This window comes from Rana temporaria, chromosome 5, assembly GCF_905171775.1.
Source record: "Rana temporaria chromosome 5, aRanTem1.1, whole genome shotgun sequence".
Lineage (NCBI taxonomy): Eukaryota > Metazoa > Chordata > Amphibia > Anura > Ranidae > Rana > Rana temporaria.
This window is the reverse complement of record NC_053493.1, coordinates 240,141,881-240,160,100: the sequence shown is the minus strand read 5'-3', so window position 1 is coordinate 240,160,100 and position 18,220 is coordinate 240,141,881. Positions and strand designations below refer to the sequence as shown.

Here is an 18,220-nt window from a genome sequence, read left to right as displayed (position 1 = left end):
CTGGGCGTATGGTACCGCCTCGAATGTGGCCACCATCTTGCCTAGTAACCTCATACATAGGCGAATAGTCGGTTCCTTCTTGCTTAGAACCAGTAGGATTAATTCCTTGATGGCTTTGACCTTCCTCAGAGGTAGAAACACTCTTTGTTGTTCTGTGTCTAATCTCATGCCGAGATATTCCAACTGCCTTGTGGGCAGGAAAGCTGACTTTTCTCGATTTAGGACCCAGCCGAACTTCTCGAGGTATTGGACCGTGAGGGCCACTGCTCGCTCCAAGCCGGGAGACGAGTGATCTATGACTAGGAGGTCGTCCAGGTATGCTAGGATCGTGACCCCTTGGATCCTTAGCTTGGCTAGGATTGGAGCTAGGACCTTCGTGAACACCCGGGGGGCCGTAGCCAACCCGAAGGGAAGCGCCACGAATTGGAAATGACGCGAAGCCACCATGAAGCGTAGATATCTTTGATGTGGCTGATAAATTGGAACATGAAGGTAGGCATCCTTTATGTCTATGGACGCCATGAAGTCGTCCTTTTGGAGTGTGGCAGCTGCTGACCGCACGGATTCCATCCGAAATGAGCGGACTTTTAGGTATGCGTTTACCATCTTTAGGTCCAAAATTGGCCTGACCTCTCCATTGGACTTTGGGATGATGAATAGGTTGGAGTAGAAACCCAGCCCCTGTTCCAGGACTGGTACCTCTACTATTACTTCCTGGGAAAGTAGATGATTTAATGCCGACATTAATGCGGCTCCCTTCTCCGGATCGTTTGGAATCCTCGACGCCTGGAAATGAGGAGGAGGAAACTTTAGGAAATCTAATTTGTAGCCCGTGGCCACGGAAGACCGTACCCACTCGTCGGGAATGCTGGCTTCCCAGACCTCTGAAAAGAGTCGCAGCCTTCCCCCCACCTTCGTGGGTGGGGGCGCCCCTTCATAAGGTCGGCTTGGGGGCTGGTTTTGCTGGTTTGCGAAACCACTGCTTTCTGCCTCTAGCAGCCTGTCCTTGTGACTTGCTGTTGAAGCCGAAGTTTGCTTTCGCAGGAGGCCGTCGATACTGTTTGGCATTAGAGGGCCCCTGCCCAGGGGAGTACTGTCGTTTAAACGCAGGCCCCTGAAACTTCTTTTTAGTTGGCAAGAGAGTACTTTTGCCGTTTGAAATGGTCTGAATGTATTTATCTAGGTCTTCTCCAAAGAGTCGACCTCCATGGAAGGGGAACCCTACCAGGAGCTTCTTGCATGGGGGCTCGGCCTCCCAGCTTTTTAACCATAAGAGTCTTCTCATATGGATAAGGGATAACGATAAACGTGACGCTTGCTGGATAGAATCCTTAATTGCGTCTACCGTAAAACATATGGCCTTAGGGACATCCGAAAATTCTTCTGCCTGCTGGGCAGGAATAAGTTTAAGCATCTGCTTAACTTGATCCGATAATGCTTGAGCAACCCCAATCGCAGCCACAGCTGGCTGTACTACTGCCCCTGCAGTAGTGAAGGAGTTCTTAAGTAGTGCTTCCAAGCGTTTATCAACTGGATCCTTGAATACCTGTATGTTTTCTACAGGGCATGTTAATGATTTGTTAATACATGAGATGGCTGCGTCCACTGCAGGAGTAGCCCATTTCTTGGAAAATTTATCTTCCATAGGATATAGGGCAGAGAATCTTTTAGGTGGTAAGAAGATTTTATCTGGCTTGTTCCAATCTTGGAACAAAACTCCCTCTAGTAGAGGGTGGATCGGAAACACTGCATTGCTTTGAGGCGCCCTCAGTGAGCCCAAAGCTGAAACCGTCGATACCTGGAGATCTGGTACTGGCAAGTTGAATGCATTATGGACCAAGTCCGTTAAGGCTTGAATCCACCAGCTCTCCCCTTGGGAGACTGCTCCAGACTCCTCTGTATCCGGATCTTCGATCCCTGAACCTACTTGGTCCTTGTCCAAGAGGTCGTCCAATTCCCCTGAGGAAAGGACCTCCTCTTCTGAGGGTCCGCGCTCGGGCGACGGAGATCTAATCCGTTTACTGCCCCGCATAGCTGTGGCTATCATTTTTCACATTCTTTTCTCCATCTCCTTTAAAGAGGTGAGTAATACCTCGTCCGTGACTATCTTAGGGTTGGACTGACCCGCGCCAGCTCCAGCCCCAGATCCCAATGGCCCCAAGGCTCCCTGTGGGGAAAGCAGCGGCATAACTTTGTCCGAGACCTCAGACTCTCTGGGGGAATCCCCACCTCTTGTACCCTCTGACCCGGATGCCATGGTACAATACCGAGGTACACCTGCTAGCTTATTGGTACTTGGAACTATAAATAGTTAATTGCCCAAACACCTGTTTGGGGGACAAAAATGCTTCCTCTCCCCTAGATGACCTTTTTTTTTTTTTTTTTTAGTTTTTGTTTCAAATCCAGGAAAGAAAAAGCATTCTGTCCCCCTGAGTAGTATTGCAAAGAAAAACTATGAGATGGAAAAGAAACAGCCTATTTCTAGGCTTGAAAACAGTCTTCTGAAGACTGCAATATCCTTTCTGGCCACTGTGTGTCCTCGGCGCCCCGTGCTGCCGCTCTGGTCTTTCCTCCCCAGTTCCAATGTATTGAATGAGCTGTTTGGAACGAAAAAGGAAGGGCCGCCCCTTCCTTAAACCACTGACCCGCCCTTCCCCCCTCAGCTAAACGGCGCGAATTGCGCCTATAACACGTGAACGCGCGCGCGCCCGCCGATAGGGGGGGGGGGGGTTGGGGGGAAGGGAGCCTCTCTGCTCCAGCTGGAACCACGAGGAGGTCAGCGTTTTTCCTGCTTGCAGGCTCAGAGGAGGAAGACTGATGGAGCATCGCCTGGAGGCTTGCAGGTAAGCACAGCTCTCTGACACACACATACACTTTATATCACACAGGCCCCACTCAATGCTTTCCCAACACTACAAGGGAGGTCACTTCTTATGGGGAATAATACACATAGAGCCATCCTATCATTAAGATATGTGACTAGTTTGCCAGATGCAGCGCATAACTTTAGGCATGTCCCCTGTGACCCCCCAGAAAAAACCTGCTAAGAACCAAGTTCCGCAAGTTTTCCCCTCACTTACCTGCTCCATGCCGCAGGACTTTGCCAAGCAAGAGGCCCAATCTTCCCCCATCTCCGTGGGGATGTCTAGACCTTCAGGCCCTGGGTTCCTATGAAGGATCCACTGTCCTGGGCCCATATAGCACTCTGGCAACAGAAACATTAGGCACCCAAAGGTTTCTAAGTTCTGGGCCCAGGGTCCAGCTCTCTAAAAAGAAAAGCATTATGGGCTATACCCCAAGGGTTTGGGGTCCGGTTACTGACCACTTTAGCGCTGAGGCCTTTGGACAGAACCGGTTAGCTCACCTAATCCCAAGGATGCGGAGGCAAGCTAAACCATGACCAACACCTAAGACACTGGCGTAAAAACTGAGGTACTCCTCCTATGGGAGGGGGTTATATAGGGAGGGGCATTTCCTGTTTGAGATTGCCAGTGTCCATCACCTGAAGGTACTCCATATAACCCATATAGTAATGAATGCCGCTCTGTGTCCCGTGATGTAACGATAAAGAAAAAGGATATCTCACAAAGTAAAAGTTTTAGAAAATAGAATGAATACAATGGATTGATTGGATATATATTGGAATTCTTTAAAATGTCTGCTGTTAAAGTAGTCCTCAAAATAGTAAAACTGATAGGAGGCCATTACACATTAAATTTCACATTAACTGCTGTATTTAAACTCATAAAGTTTGTATAGAATAAACATGTATACCGTATAAAAATTGACTTACTAAAGACGTTAAACCTTCGTTATCAACAACCCAATCTTCTTTGTCAGCTAGTCGTTTTACATCTGAAAAAAACAGTACTGTATTTATAGTATTAACCTCAAATAGACTTGTATTAATAATACTTTTAATACACATTCTTAGAAATTATTACAACAGACAAGTTCTTTTGTCCAATTTTGCACTCTCCAGTTTTAGTAAATCAACCCTAAATGTATCTTAAAATGGTTGTAAAGGCAGGACATTTTTTTTTTACATTATTACATTCCCTGTAATTGTATCACCCTCCCTCACCTCCTGTTATACTTTCCCCAAGTTCTATTTCAATCCAGTGGAGTGCCCATCTGCAGCGGTGCTCTCCTCTGTCACTCTCCTCACAGGACACAGATGTAGCAGCAGGAGCCATTGGCTCCTGTTTCTGTTAATTCAGGGAGCAGGGGGCAGGGCTGAACCATGCTTGGGAGCATGCCAGCAGGTACACCACCAGAGGAAGAACTTTCCTATGAGGGCACACAGAGAAGGAGGAGACTAGAACACTCTGTGCCATACCAGAGCTTTGTGAGCTGTTCAGAACGGAATCTGTCCCGTGTAAAAGGGGACCAAGTCTCAACATTTTGTACCACTCCTTTCCTATTATAGTAGCCACCACAGCTTATTTAAAAATGTCACCTGCACTGTGCACTACCACTCACCATCACTCACATTTTAAAAATAACTGTATTAATTTCCAAATTATCACTCAAATGAACCAAAGCTGGGGATACACTCCACACACATACAACCAAGGTGGTTGGAAGAATCCCCCTTGCTGAGAGTGGCTCTCACTGCTGTCAAAATACACTAATCAGTAGCTGCAACTGATTATGTAGAGTACAAAAACAATGTCTCCTCACTACCTGGGGCAATCATACTCGAGACCTCTATGGCCGCGTATACACGGTCGGTCCATCCGATGAGAACGGTCCGAAGGATGAAGCAGACTAATGGTCTGATGTGCCTACACACCATCAGTTAAAAAAACGATCGAGTCCAACGCGGTGATGTAAAACACAACGACGTGCAGAGAAAAATGAAGTTCAATGCTTCCAAGAAAGCGTCGACTTGATTCTGAGTAAGCGCGGGTTTTGAACCGATTGTTTTGCGTACTAACCATCAGTTTTGACCTATCGGTTAGGCGTCCATCGGTTGAATTTTAAAGCAAGTTCTACATTTTTGGACCGAAGGATAACTGACCGATGGGGCCCACACACGGTCGGTTTGGACCGATGAAACTGAACTTAAGTCCGTTTACATCGGTTTTAACCGACCGTGTGTACAAGGCCTAAGTATCCTCCCCCATGCTCAAATTTTTTTTCCTACTGACAACTGGTCATATTCTCCAAATATTCCTGTGTGGAGCAATAATTTATGAATATAACCTTCTGGAGTGACAAATAAATAAATAAAATAAAATATTTACAGAATCTCTTCCATAAAGGCCAGTTTAAAAAACTTCTGCAACCCATTAAAGTCTCTTGCTGGTGCCCCCAATAGGAAACCACTGTTTTAAAGTCTGTAACATAAATGACGATTTTCTTCTGAGATCCAGTTTTACTTTAACTTTAAAGAGTTTGTTTGAGCCAAACAACTAGATACAGTTTACAGTACTGTGTCGCGGGTATGAGTTGAGACTTTCCCGTCTGATACTTGGATCAAAAAAGAGTCGAGCTGAGCTTGAATGCAAAGCTTCCTACGTCTGGACCACTCTAGATTGTGATGTCAATAGCCTGCCAATTAGAGGAAGCTTTGTATTCATTGATAGAATACAAAGTTGACCATGATTGGTTGAGCGCCGCTCAGCCTGCATCACTTTTGATCCGTGCGTGAAAATGGAAGGTCTTGTCTTACACACGCAACACAGTGCTTTATACTGTATGTAGCTGAGGTTACATATAGTTTATACAGAATTCCCAAAGGGCACACATGTTACGGTAGGAAATAGTTTGTTTAGGCCAACTGGAAATGAAAAAAGGAGTGAAGCTGAACATCAGTGTTAAGCCTTCTGATGTCAAATATATGACTTTCTTGCTACGGCTTTGACCCTTTGTTTTAAACTTCTTTCTAACTACGGTTTTGTCCTTTCACAAATCTTTTTGTTTTAAACTTATGCTCTCAAATTATAATATGCCTATATTTTAGGCATAAACACAAATTTATTTTATTAAACAAACATGCCATGCTTACCTGCTCCAGTCCAATGGTTTTGCACAGAGCAGCCCCAATCCTACTTTTCTTAGGTTTCTCGTTGGTGCGCCTGGTTCCTCCTACCAGTTGTGTGTCCACCATTGCAAGCCACTTGCTATGGGGGCACTCATGCAGGCTGGTTCCCGAGTCGCGTTTTGTTTGTTTTTTAACACACAGAGTGCGGCTTTGACTTGCACCCTGCTCCCTCCTCACTGGCTGTTATTGACTTTAAAGGCTTCTGAGCACAGAATGTATTTTATTCAAGTAAATACGTTTTAGTTTTTAGTTGGAGAGACTGCCTTTAGTTCTTGTTCATGTAATCACACAACATTAACAGAGGTTCTTTGTAAACTTTATTTAAAAGTTGTTTTAATTGTTGTATGCGTCCCTTTAAGAAAGGTCCTGCTCGTATTCTGTTCTAGTATCTACATAGACGTGCACAGAAATTTCCTGAATGTGGACACAATCACCAGAGAAAACTTGACAGAGGTTCTAACTCTTCCTTAAGCCTCGTACACACGGTCGAGGAACTCGACGTGCCAAACACATCGAGTTCCTCGGCCAGTTCAGCCCTGAAGCCGCCGAGGAGCTCGGCGGGGCGAGAGCTCCCATTGAACAACGAGGAAATAGAGAACATGTTCTCTATTTCCTCGCCGAGCTCCTCGTCGGCTTCCTCGGCCGAAAGTGTACACACGACCAGTTTCCTCGGCAGAATTCAGCCAGAAACTCGGTCGGTAGCTGAATTCTGCCGAGGAAACTGGTCGTGTGTACGAGGCCTCAGTCTTTTCAAAACTTAGCTGGAACTAGGCATTAACACAATCAAATATGGATGTAGGATTGCTAAAGAAATCTAAAATAGATCTCTTCTGAGCATGATATTTACAACTTGCAATTTTTGATGCAGTGTTGGCAACTATAAAATTTATAGTAGGAACATGACAGACATAGAATTACCTTCTGCTGTATGCTGTAAGGTGACAAGGACACAGCGAACTCGTAAATCAAGGATAAGGTCTTGTATGGATTGCAGCATGTCATTGGGGATCTCAAGTGCTGTCAGAGATTCATAACTAAGTCTGAAAAAAACAAAAAGTTACATTTTTTCATGTAAGAACTTTCCACCACAGTTTACCTTTGTGTTGGATGTGTATTTTTAGTAAAATTGGAAACATAATTTACTGAAGCCATAGAGACACAAAACAACAACCATTTTCCTGTGACATACTAAAATTATATCTTCCAACATCTTAAAGCTAAACTCCAGGAATTCATCCACTTTGTAATATGTACAGGCATACTAGGGGTTAAGTCCAATAAGGTTCATGCCACCTCCTGCACTTCTATTTTTATGGTAGCTCAGGGAGTACACACTGTCTTTTCCACACGGCAGCTTTTCCCACCCTTCCCCTGTGCTGCCCATTCACAGAAGCTGTGTATTCTGTTAATAGATTCACACAACACAATGCACTCTGTCATTGGGCACGAGGAAGCATGGCAGCTGCAAGCGACTAGGCAGCTACAAAAGCCGAGACCAAATGGTCCAGTGTCAGATCTCGGAAAGTATGGGATAGCTTTACTCCCCAGAGCTTGATAAAAAAGAGAGAAGTCAAGAGGTGACATGCACCTCTTTGGACTGAAATCATAGTAAGCCAGCATATAATACAAAGTGGCTGAATTCCTGGAGTTGAGATTTAAAGAATAAGGTTATAAAGCCCTCACCCTCCAAAATAAGTCCCAGTTAGGTAACAAAAAAACTACAGTATTTCAGTAGTTCAGGCTATGGACAAACAAGTACATGTCAAGTGGCCAGTTTACAGGCACTGTCTTGCAGGTAAGTGTACTGTCTTGTGGGTGTTGTTGAGAGCAAAGTTGACTTCCTCTTTTCTGCAAGGGTGCAGAGCTGGGACAATATTATTGGGCAAAGTGATAGCTACTCTTTAATGGGGTCTACTTTTAGTTAATTACAAAACTTTTAAACTGTTAAATGTAATTGAACATTTAGGTGTACCCTAGAAACTCTTATAAATATTAGTAAGGGCACATATACCACTGGTTTGGAGGCCATATTCTCAACAGGAGAAAATATGCCTTGGTTTTGCCTTTTGGCTTTTCCTTACCTGACAGTCTGGACAACATGAGCCAACCAGGGCCCAGACAATTCAGCCTTTAAGTCCCAGCCACCATACTTCTTTAAGTCCTCGTCACTAATAGTAAATGGGAGCAAGGCTCCACGGATGAGCTTCACAAGGGACTGCATCACTTCCTGAATCATTTTCTAGAGCACAAAAAGAGGATAAATGACAAATGGAAAGCTGGAACATATGCATAGTTAGCAGGGGAAAAAATCTGGGAAAAAAGAGCATAGAAGGGTGACACCAAAATGAGAAAAAGGAGGGTTCTAATGACAGTATGGCTTGTGCAGTGCTACACAATTGGAGAAAAAAATATATAATACAGAAGTAACTTTACATCACTTTTATCCTTCAAAAACAGAAAAATGGAAAGAGATTACCATGGCTTAAGTTATATTCCAAAACTCATTCTAGTTACATTTTACATATCTGCAATCATTCTGTACTTCATGTAGCAAGACTTAGCTGACCAACATAACGCTTTAGTATATTCCAAGACATGGCCAGAGTAAAAACTTCTTAATTTTTAACATATTTTTGGAAAGCACATGTTCATGCACCACCAATACACTACAGTACTGGTATCTTACCTTGAAATCATTTGGCCTCTGTTTTACATTTTTTCTCTGTTTTTCCATTTGTCCAGATTTCTCTGCAGTCTAAACCAAAAAAACAAAAACAAAACAATGAAAGCTGTAAGTACAAGTAAGCAAATCAAATCAAGGCTAACGTTTTTTAAGAGTATCCTCTCCAAATGCATAAAGTCAAGGTTTCACACTAAAAACAAACTATGAAAGCCATTTAGCTTGCAGTTTCCCACACACTCAAAGCTTAAATAGAAAAGAAGTTCTTGGTACATTATATAGTCATGTGTTCATCATCAGTAATCTCAGAACATATATTCTATGAAATTATATATCACTGTTTCAGTAAAAATGGACAAAAAAAAAAAAGACAGTGCATGTTGATTAGTCCAGCCATAGAGCATGCTATACTTTACAAATGATGTGACACGGCTTTTAACAATTATACTATGGGCATAAAAGTCGACCTATATTTCAGCATGTAATACCTTTCCTATAGGGACAAATAACCATTTAACTGCATATACAAAGCACATAACATAATGAGCTGAAAGATGAGGAATAAATTCTAATCTCACCCCTGTAATACTAGTGAATTTCACCCTGTGTGTATCCAGCTTAAGAGTACCGTATTTGCTGGCGTATAAGGCGGCTGGGAGTATAAGACGACGCCCTAATTTTCCAGCTAAAATGTTGGTTTTGGGATATACTCACCGTATAAGACGACCCCTCACTGTGCCATTGCCTCACCTCACTGTGCCATTGCCTCACCGTGCCATTGCCTCACCTCACTGTGCCATTACCTCACTGTGCCATTACCTCACTGTGCCATTGCCTCACCGTGCCATTGCCTCACCGTGCCATTGCCTCACCGTGCCATTGCCTCACCTGAGTCACCTCACATCGCCGATCTTCATTACTTGCCTGGCGTGAGTCAGACTGCAGGCGTCCATTTTTTAAATATAAAAAACAATTTCACGACAATTTTTTTTTTTTTATATATATATATTATTAAATAATAATTTGGGTGCCCATGTAAAGGTCCCAAACACACAATGTGTGCTAAAAGCCACGCCTCTTCCTTGTGCTGTTATGTGATAGTCGGAACACTCAGTTTCCTAGCAGAGCCTGTGTTCAGTGTTCCGCCTATCACAGACGTCCTTTCGTCCGAGGCGGAGGATGAGACGGAACAGCACGAGGAGGTGGCGCGGCTTTAAAAAAAATGGACGCCCGAAGTCTGCATCTGGCGTATAAGACGACCCCCGATTTTTGAGCTAATTTTTTTGGAACAAAAGGTCGTCTTAAACGCCGGCAAATACGGTACATGTGTGGAGTAGGAGAATAAATCCTAATGCCTAGCATTTTCAGAAGAAGCTCTGCAATGACAGTTTTCCACTTTAGTGTCGGGAAGGATTTTCTTTAAGATAAAACATTTTAACCAAAACAGAACAATTCTTTATCGTGAGTTGGTAGAATCACTGGGGTTCATTTACTAAAGGCAAATAGACTGTGCACTTTGGAAGTGTAGTTGCGCTCAATAAACCATTGCTGTATACAGTGGATATAAAAGTCTACACACCCCTGTTAAAATGTCAGGTTTCTGTGATGTAGAAAAATGAGACAAAGATAAATAATTTCAGAACTTTTTCAACCTTTAATGTGAGCTATAAACGTAGAACAGAAAAACAAACTGAAATCTTTAAGGAGGGGAGAGTAAAAATAAAATAATGTGATTGCATAAGAGTGCACACTCTCTTATAACTGGGCATGTAGCTGTGTTCAGAATTAAGCAATCACATTCAAACTCATGTTAAATAGAAGTCAGTACACACCCGACAGAATTTAAAGTGCCTCTGATTAACCCCAAATAAAGTTCAGCTGTTCTCGTAGGTCTTTCCTGACATTTCCTTAGTCACATCCTACAGCAAAAGCCATGGTCCGCAGAGACCTTCCAAAGCATCAGAGGGATCTCATTGTTAAAAGGTATCATTTAGAAGAAGGGTTTTCTACGTTTGCCCACTGATACAGAAATGATCAGTCTATAATATTAATGGTAGGTTTATTTTAACAGTGAAAGTCAAAATAACAACAAAAATATCCAGAAAAAACGCATTTAAAAAAAAGTTATATATTGATTTGCATTTAATGAGTGAAATAAGTATTTGACCCCTTCACAAAACATGACTTAGTGGCAAAACACGTCTTGGCAATCACAGAGGTCAGACGTTTCTTGTAGTTGGCCATCAGGTTTGCACACATCTCTTTGCAGATCCTCTCCAAGTCATTAAGGTTTCGAGGGGGACGTTTGGCAATTCGAACCTCCAGCTTCCTCCACATATTTTCTCTAGGATTAAGGTCTGGAGACTGGCTAATGTGCTTCTTCTCGAGCAACTTCTTTGTTGCCTTGGCTGTGTGTTTTGGGTCCTTGTCATGCTGGAATCCCCATCCATGACCCACTTTCCTTGCCCTGGCTGAGGGAAGGAGGTTCTCACTGAAGATTTGACAGTTCATGTCCCATCCATCATCCCTTTGATGCAGTAAAGTTGTCCTGTTCCCTTAGCAGAAAGACACCCCCCAAAGCATGTTTCCACCTTCATGTTTGAACGATGGGAATGGTGTTCTTGGGGTCATAGGCAGCATTCCTCCCCCTCCAAGCACGACGAGTTGAGTTGATGCCAAAGAGCTCGATTTTGGTCTCATCTGACCACAACTCTTTAAATCAGTTCTCCTCTAAATCATTTAGATGTTCATTAGCAAACTTAAGACGGGCCTGTATATGTTCTTTCTTGAGCAGGGGCAGATTGCGGACGCTGCAGGATTTCAGTCCTTTACGACGTAGTGTGTTACCAAATGTTTTCTTGGTGACTATGGTCCCAGCTGCCTTAAGCTCATTGACAAGATTCTCCCGTGTAGTTCTGGGCTGATTCCTCACCGTTCTCATCAGTATTGAAACGCCACAAGGTGAGATCTTGCATGGAGCCCCAGACCAAGGAAGATTGACAGTTATTTTGAGTTTCTTTCATTTGCGAATAATCGCACCAGCTGTTGTCACCCTCTCACCAAGCTGCTTAGCGATGGTCTTGTAGCCCATCCCAGCCTTGTGTAGGTCTACAATCTTGTCCCTGACATTCTTGGACAGCTCTTTGACACGTTGCTCAAAAGGTGGTTATTACTCCCCCAAAAACAAAAATGTAATGTATTGCAGTGTAACAATCCTTAAATTCATTTTCTTTTTCTAGGATTTCATTTTTTATTTTTGGGGGATGCTCTGGCCAGTAACACACTTATTGTGTTTCCACTCTGGATGGAGGAGAGACTGAGATACCTTTGAGCAACAGCATTGACAATCTTGGGAGAAGGTATGGTAAGATGAACAGATTTAGATGGGCTTGACTAAAAAAAATGAAGGCTGAGCTCCAGCTAACACGTAATAAGCAGTTTTTTTTGTTTTACATACATAAATAATAGTTGATCATTATGAGCACCTCTATCAGTAGTAAACCCTCTATCTGCCATGTTTTGGAGAGCTTGGCCTTAAGAAAGTTGAAAAATAACAGAATCAGCAGCTAAAAATAAAGGAAAAAAGCCTATACTAATGCAACTACCACATCTAAGAATTGGTAAGCAGCAATGTAATACACATTTGTTTTTGGGTTGATTATGGCTTTAGGCTCAAGTCCTGGCAAACACTTTTTACTGATTTTAGATATAGCAGAGAAAGCATCAGTACCTCTGTCAATTTTTACCTGCTGTTTGTGGACCATTTGAGAGAATTTTTACTGTCTATTTATGGGGGTTTGAAGAAAAAGTGAGGGGACAGAGACATCTTTTTTTTTTTGTAAAGCAGAGTAAAGGGCAAAAACCTTTGTCAACTTTTTACTGCTGTCTGTGTCCCCACTGGGGACTTTCCCTCATTTCCTGATGACAGATATCAGACAGAACAAAAAAACGAATGAAAATCTCATAAGGCCTAAGATAGCACATCTAGGTGTTCCAACATTTCCTACTCTAGTTCGCTGTATAAAACTGTATTTTGTAAAGCTGTATTTTTTCTTAATTTTCTTTGAGACCCTGCGCCAAGTGTGTGTTGTCCTACATTGACAAAGTGTAGCTCAGCTTTGTTAAAGATTTTGAGCACCCGCATCTGTGTAGATGCAGTAGGTCCAATGCATTAATTTGCAGTGCTGTCTTTAGTGTGCGTTTATTTATTTATTTTTGTATTCATTTTATTGAGCGTAAAGGTGAACAGAGGCTATTCTACTCCCTTTGTGCATTGGACTCAAGACCCCAGATGCTTGAAGATGCTAGAAAAGCTGTATGTTAGGTTTTTATTGTTTGCAGATGCTTAACACCTATACCACAAGATCTTCTGTGGTTCTGCTGAAATCTACTGGTACTGTATGTGCAGCAATATTTGCTTGCAACTTAGAGTGATATTAAACACAAACACAAAAATGTAATATATATTGTATCATACCAATGCTTTAATCGTGTGACTACGTTTGTTTTATTTAGGCTTTCTTTTAGGGCTGTTACTGATTAAAATTTTCGTGTTCGATTAATAGATTTTTTTTTTTAAATCGATCAATCGACTAGTTTTGATTAACTGTAATGTCGTCATCTCCCCCCACTGTAATATCCACATCTCCCCACATCACCCCCACTGTAATATCTACATCTCCCCCCCACTGTAATATACACATCTCCCCACATCACCCCCACTGTAATATCCACATCTCCCCCCCACTGTAATATCCACATCTCCCCCCCACTGTAATATCCACATCTCCCCACATCACCCCCACTGTAATATCCACATCTCCCCCCACTGTAATATCCACATCTCCCCACATCACCCCCACTGTAATATCCACATCTCCCCCCCACTGTAATATCCACATCTCCCCACATCACCCCCACTGTAATATCCACATCTCCCCCCCACTGTAATATCCACATCTCCCCCCCACTGTAATATCCACATCTCCCCACATCACCCCCACTGTAATATCCACATCTCCCCCCCACTGTAATATACACATCTCCCCACATCACCCCCACTGTAATATCCACATCTCCCCCCCACTGTAATATCCACATCTCCCCCCACTGTAATATCCACATCTCCCCACATCACCCCCACTGTAATATCCACATCTCCCCCCACTGTAATATCTACATCTCCCCCCCACTGTAATATCCACATCTCCCCCCCACTGTAATATCCACATCTCCCCACATCACCCCCACTGTAATATCCACATCTCCCCCCCACTGTAATATCCACATCTCCCCCACTGTAATATCCACATCTCCCCCCACTGTAATATCCACATCTCCCCCCACTGTAATATCCACATCTCCCCACATCACCCACACTGTAATATCTACATCTCCCCCACTGTAATGTCCACATCTTCCCACATCACCCCCACTGTAATATCCACATCTCCCCCCACTGTAATGTCCACATCTCCCCACATCACCCCCACTGTAATATCCACATCTCCCCCCAATGTAATATCCACATCTCCCCACATCACCCCCACTGTAATATCCACATCACCCCCACTGTAATATCCACATCTCCCCCAACTGTAATGTCCACATCTCCCCCACTGTAATGTCCACATCTCCCCCCACTGTAATGTCCACATCTCCCCACATCACCCCCACTGTAATATCCACATCTCCCCCCACTGTAATGTCCACATCTCCCCACATCACCCCCACTGTAATATCCACATCCCTTCCACTGTATATAGCCCCACTGTATATATAGGAATTTTCTGCTCTTACCAGAATAGAAACAACAGCAGGCAGACCCGTCCACAGACGACACAAGCAGGCGGGTGATGATGACGTCAGCGCGCCGCTACTAGGCCGCTGCCGGGTGTACCAAGATGGACGCCGCTCCGGAGCTAGGCCAAAGCTGCGGCCTTTCCTATGGACGGACTCCCTGAAGACCCGGAAGCCGGCAGAGAGGTGAGTACCGATCAAAATAATTTTGATCGATTAAAAAAAAAAATTACGATTAATCAAGTAATTAATCGTTGATTTCCGCAGCCCTACTTTCTTTCATTTATTTCCAACTGGTGATCTGGCCAGTAACACACTTCCTGTCTTGAGAAGTTCCACTCAATGGAGGTGCAACAGAGACATTTTTGGACAGCAACATTGCCAATCTGGGCAGAGGGTATTGTTAGATGGATTACCAGATTTGGACTACAATTTTCTTTTTCCCTTTTAAGATAAAGGTTATACATAAATGAATTAAAGCTAACCATTGTAAGCACCCCGTTAGTACTAAATGGTTTGTCTCAACTCTCCAATTGTCACTTTTGCTGGACAGCTTGGTAAAGGAAAGGAAGTTGAAAAATAACAGACTTAGACCCCTTTCACACTGGGGCGTTCACACTGCAGCTTCTTTCAGTCGCTTTAAAGGCACTTTTTTTTTTTTTTAACTCTAAAGCGCCTGAAAAACGCCCCAGTGTGAAAGGGGTCTCACTGGCCAGATCAACAGGTAAAAATAAAGGAAAAAAGCCTAAAAAAAAACGAATGTAGCGACCTCATTTAAGAATTAGTAAGCTGTAGTATAAAACATTTTTATTCTTGGGTTTAATGGCCACTCAGAGTTCGATATGAGAAAATGACTGTTGGTTTTAGAAAATAGGTTGTAAACAGAATATTGAAACCAGAACAGTTCATGATTCAAGAAAAAGCTCAGTAGGCAATGTAACCCTTTCCTGCACAGACATAACTAAACTATTCTGTGGTTAGTCCAACGGATTCACTTTTTGAATTCATGACTTAAAAAGGATGCAGCACAGGTATCAGTTACAACTGAAAACGGTCTTTACAAGCTGATATGTACATGCGTGCCAAGTATTTTTCATAGGACTGCGTTTTATAGTTTAGGCTGTTTCGCAATGATTTAACGTAGTCTATGGTTGCTACTGGTAACCTGAAACAAACATTAATAAGGAAGTGTTGAAACAGTTTAAACCCTGTTGTAATTATACATAGTTGTAATTGTACTTACTATGCAAGCTTATATATTGCATTTTTCTTAAAGCGGAGTTCCACCCAAAAACTTTTTGTAATCCTCTCCCCTCCGGTGTCACATTTGGCACCTCTCAGGGGGGGAGGAGGGAGCAGATACCTGCGTAATCCCGGTATTTGCTCTCAACTTCCGGGCATAGATCACCGCGGTGACCTACACCACGTCCACCGCCTACTCCGTTCCCCCTGCCGTCACTCGGTGAGACACACAGGTCCCAGTAGACAGCAGGGACCAGTGGGATCGCGCATGCGCAGTAGGGAACCAGGAAGTGAAGCTGCAAGGCTTCACTTCCCGATTACCTTACTGAAGATTGTTGGCGCCTCCACCCAGGAGCCGAGGGACAGATCGACTTTGGGTGCCTACATCGCGGGCGCCCTGGACAGGTAAGTGTCCATATATTAACCAGTTCCCGACCACCGCATGTACATATACGTCCACAATATGGCACGTACAGGCACATGGGCGTATAGGTACGTCCCCGCCTTACCTCGGTTCGGGGGTCCGATCGGGACCCCCTCCGGTACATGCGGCGGCCGGGAACGGTGTACGGGAGGTCCGGGAGGAGGGGGCGGCTATTGGTTTCCAGCCGTCCCCTCTCGATCTCCCTCGGCGAATCGGATTGCAGCAGAGCCCTCCCTGCCTGTGTAACTGTAAACACAGGCAGGGAGGAAGTGACGTTTTCTCCCCTCTGGCGGTCTTTTCGTTTGATTCCAGAGGAGAGAAGACGTCAGTACTGTGAGTTGCACCAACAGCACACTGACACAGCACACATAGGCACATAACCCCCCCCGATCACCCCCCCAGCACCCCCAGATCACCCCCTGTCACAGTGTCACTGATTGCAGTGATCATTTATTTTCTGATCACTGCTTTTAGTGTCAGTGTGACAGAAAAAAGTGTCAGGGCAGTTAGGTTTAGGCCCCTTTAGGTCCAGGGTAGCCCCCTACCCCCCCCCCAATAAAGGTTTAACCCCTGATTGCCCCTAAAGTTAACCCTTTCACCCCTATTGCCAGTGTCACTAAGCGATCGGTTTCTGATCGCTGCATTAGTGTCACTGTTGCCGCTAGGCAGTTAGTTTTTTTTGAGGTTCGCCGCCAGGTTTATATAGCGTTAGGTACCCCCATAAATAAAGGTTTTAACCCCTGATTGCCCCTAGAGTTAACCCTTTCACCCCTATTGCCAGTGTCACTAAGCGATCGGTTTCTGATCGCTGTATTAGTGTCACTGTTGCCGCTAGGCAGTTAGTTTTTTTTGAGGTTCGCCGCCAGGTTTATATAGCGTTAGGTACCCCCATAAATAAAGGTTTTAACCCCTGATTGCCCCTAGAGTTAACCCTTTCACCCCTATTGCCAGTGTCACTAAGCGATCGGTTTCTGATCGCTGTATTAGTGTCACTGTTGCCGCTAGGCAGTTAGTTTTTTTTGAGGTTCGCCGCCAGGTTTATATAGCGTTAGGTACCCCCATAAATAAAGGTTTTAACCCCTGATTGCCCCTAGAGTTAACCCTTTCACCACTGATCACTGTATAAGTGTCACTGGTGACGTGGTTAGCCAGTTAGTTATTTAGTTATTTTAGGTTCGCCACCAGGTTTTTAGAAAGCGTTAGGTACCCCCATATATTACCGAATAAAGGTTTTAACCCCCTGATTGCCCCCTAGTTAACCCTTTCACCAGTGATCACCGTATAAGTGTTACGGTTGACGCTGGTTGGTTAGTTTGCTGTTTATAGCATCAGAGCACCCGCCGTATATAACCCAATAGGTTTAACCCCCTGATCACCCGGCGGGTGATATAAATTTAATTTTAGCGCCAGTCAGGGTCTGCGTCACCCCAGGCAGCGTTAGGTTAGAGCCAGTACCGCTTACACCCACTCGCTAAGCATACACCCCCCTTAGTGGTATAGGATCTGAACGGATCGATACCTGATCTGATCAGATCTATACTAGCGTACCCAGCAGTTTAGGGTACCCAAAAACGCATTGTTAGCGGAATCAGCCCAGATACCCGCTAGCACCTGCGTTTTCCCCCTCTGCCCAGCCCAACCCACCCAAGTGCAGTATCGATCGATCACTGTCACTTACAAAACACAAGACACATAACTGCAGCGTTCGCAGAGACAGGCCTGATCCCTGCGATCGCTTACAGTTTTTTTTGAAGCGTTTTCTACATTTGCTTTTCTATAGTCAGGTGCTTTTTTTACCTGTGAATCCTTACCATTGTACCACTAAATTTAGAGTCCAAAATGGCAAACCGAAGGTACAATGATAAGCAGGCCTTTGAGTTCATGTGCATGTCAGATAGTGAAGAGGAGGAGGTCACGCATCTGACAGATTCTGGCTCAGAATATGAACCCATTTACGACAGCGGCTCCATGTCAGATAGCTCGCACGACGAAGTTGAGGTCCCTGCTAAGGCCAGGCGTACCCGAT

General features: G+C 44.0%; 1 protein-coding gene across 1 annotated transcript in view; it reads right to left on the bottom strand.

Moving 5' to 3' along the window:
- EXOC2 (exocyst complex component 2) overlaps positions 1 to 18,220 on the bottom strand; it is a 308,760-nt gene that overhangs the window by 109,351 nt on the left and 181,189 nt on the right. The window contains exons 13-16 of the mRNA XM_040353634.1: positions 8,736 to 8,804; positions 8,131 to 8,288; positions 6,968 to 7,089; positions 3,794 to 3,855 (exon numbers count right to left, since the gene is read on the bottom strand). Of these exons, the coding sequence (XP_040209568.1) occupies positions 3,794 to 3,855; positions 6,968 to 7,089; positions 8,131 to 8,288; positions 8,736 to 8,804 (411 nt within the window). The remainder of the gene's footprint in view (positions 1 to 3,793; positions 3,856 to 6,967; positions 7,090 to 8,130; positions 8,289 to 8,735; positions 8,805 to 18,220) is intronic.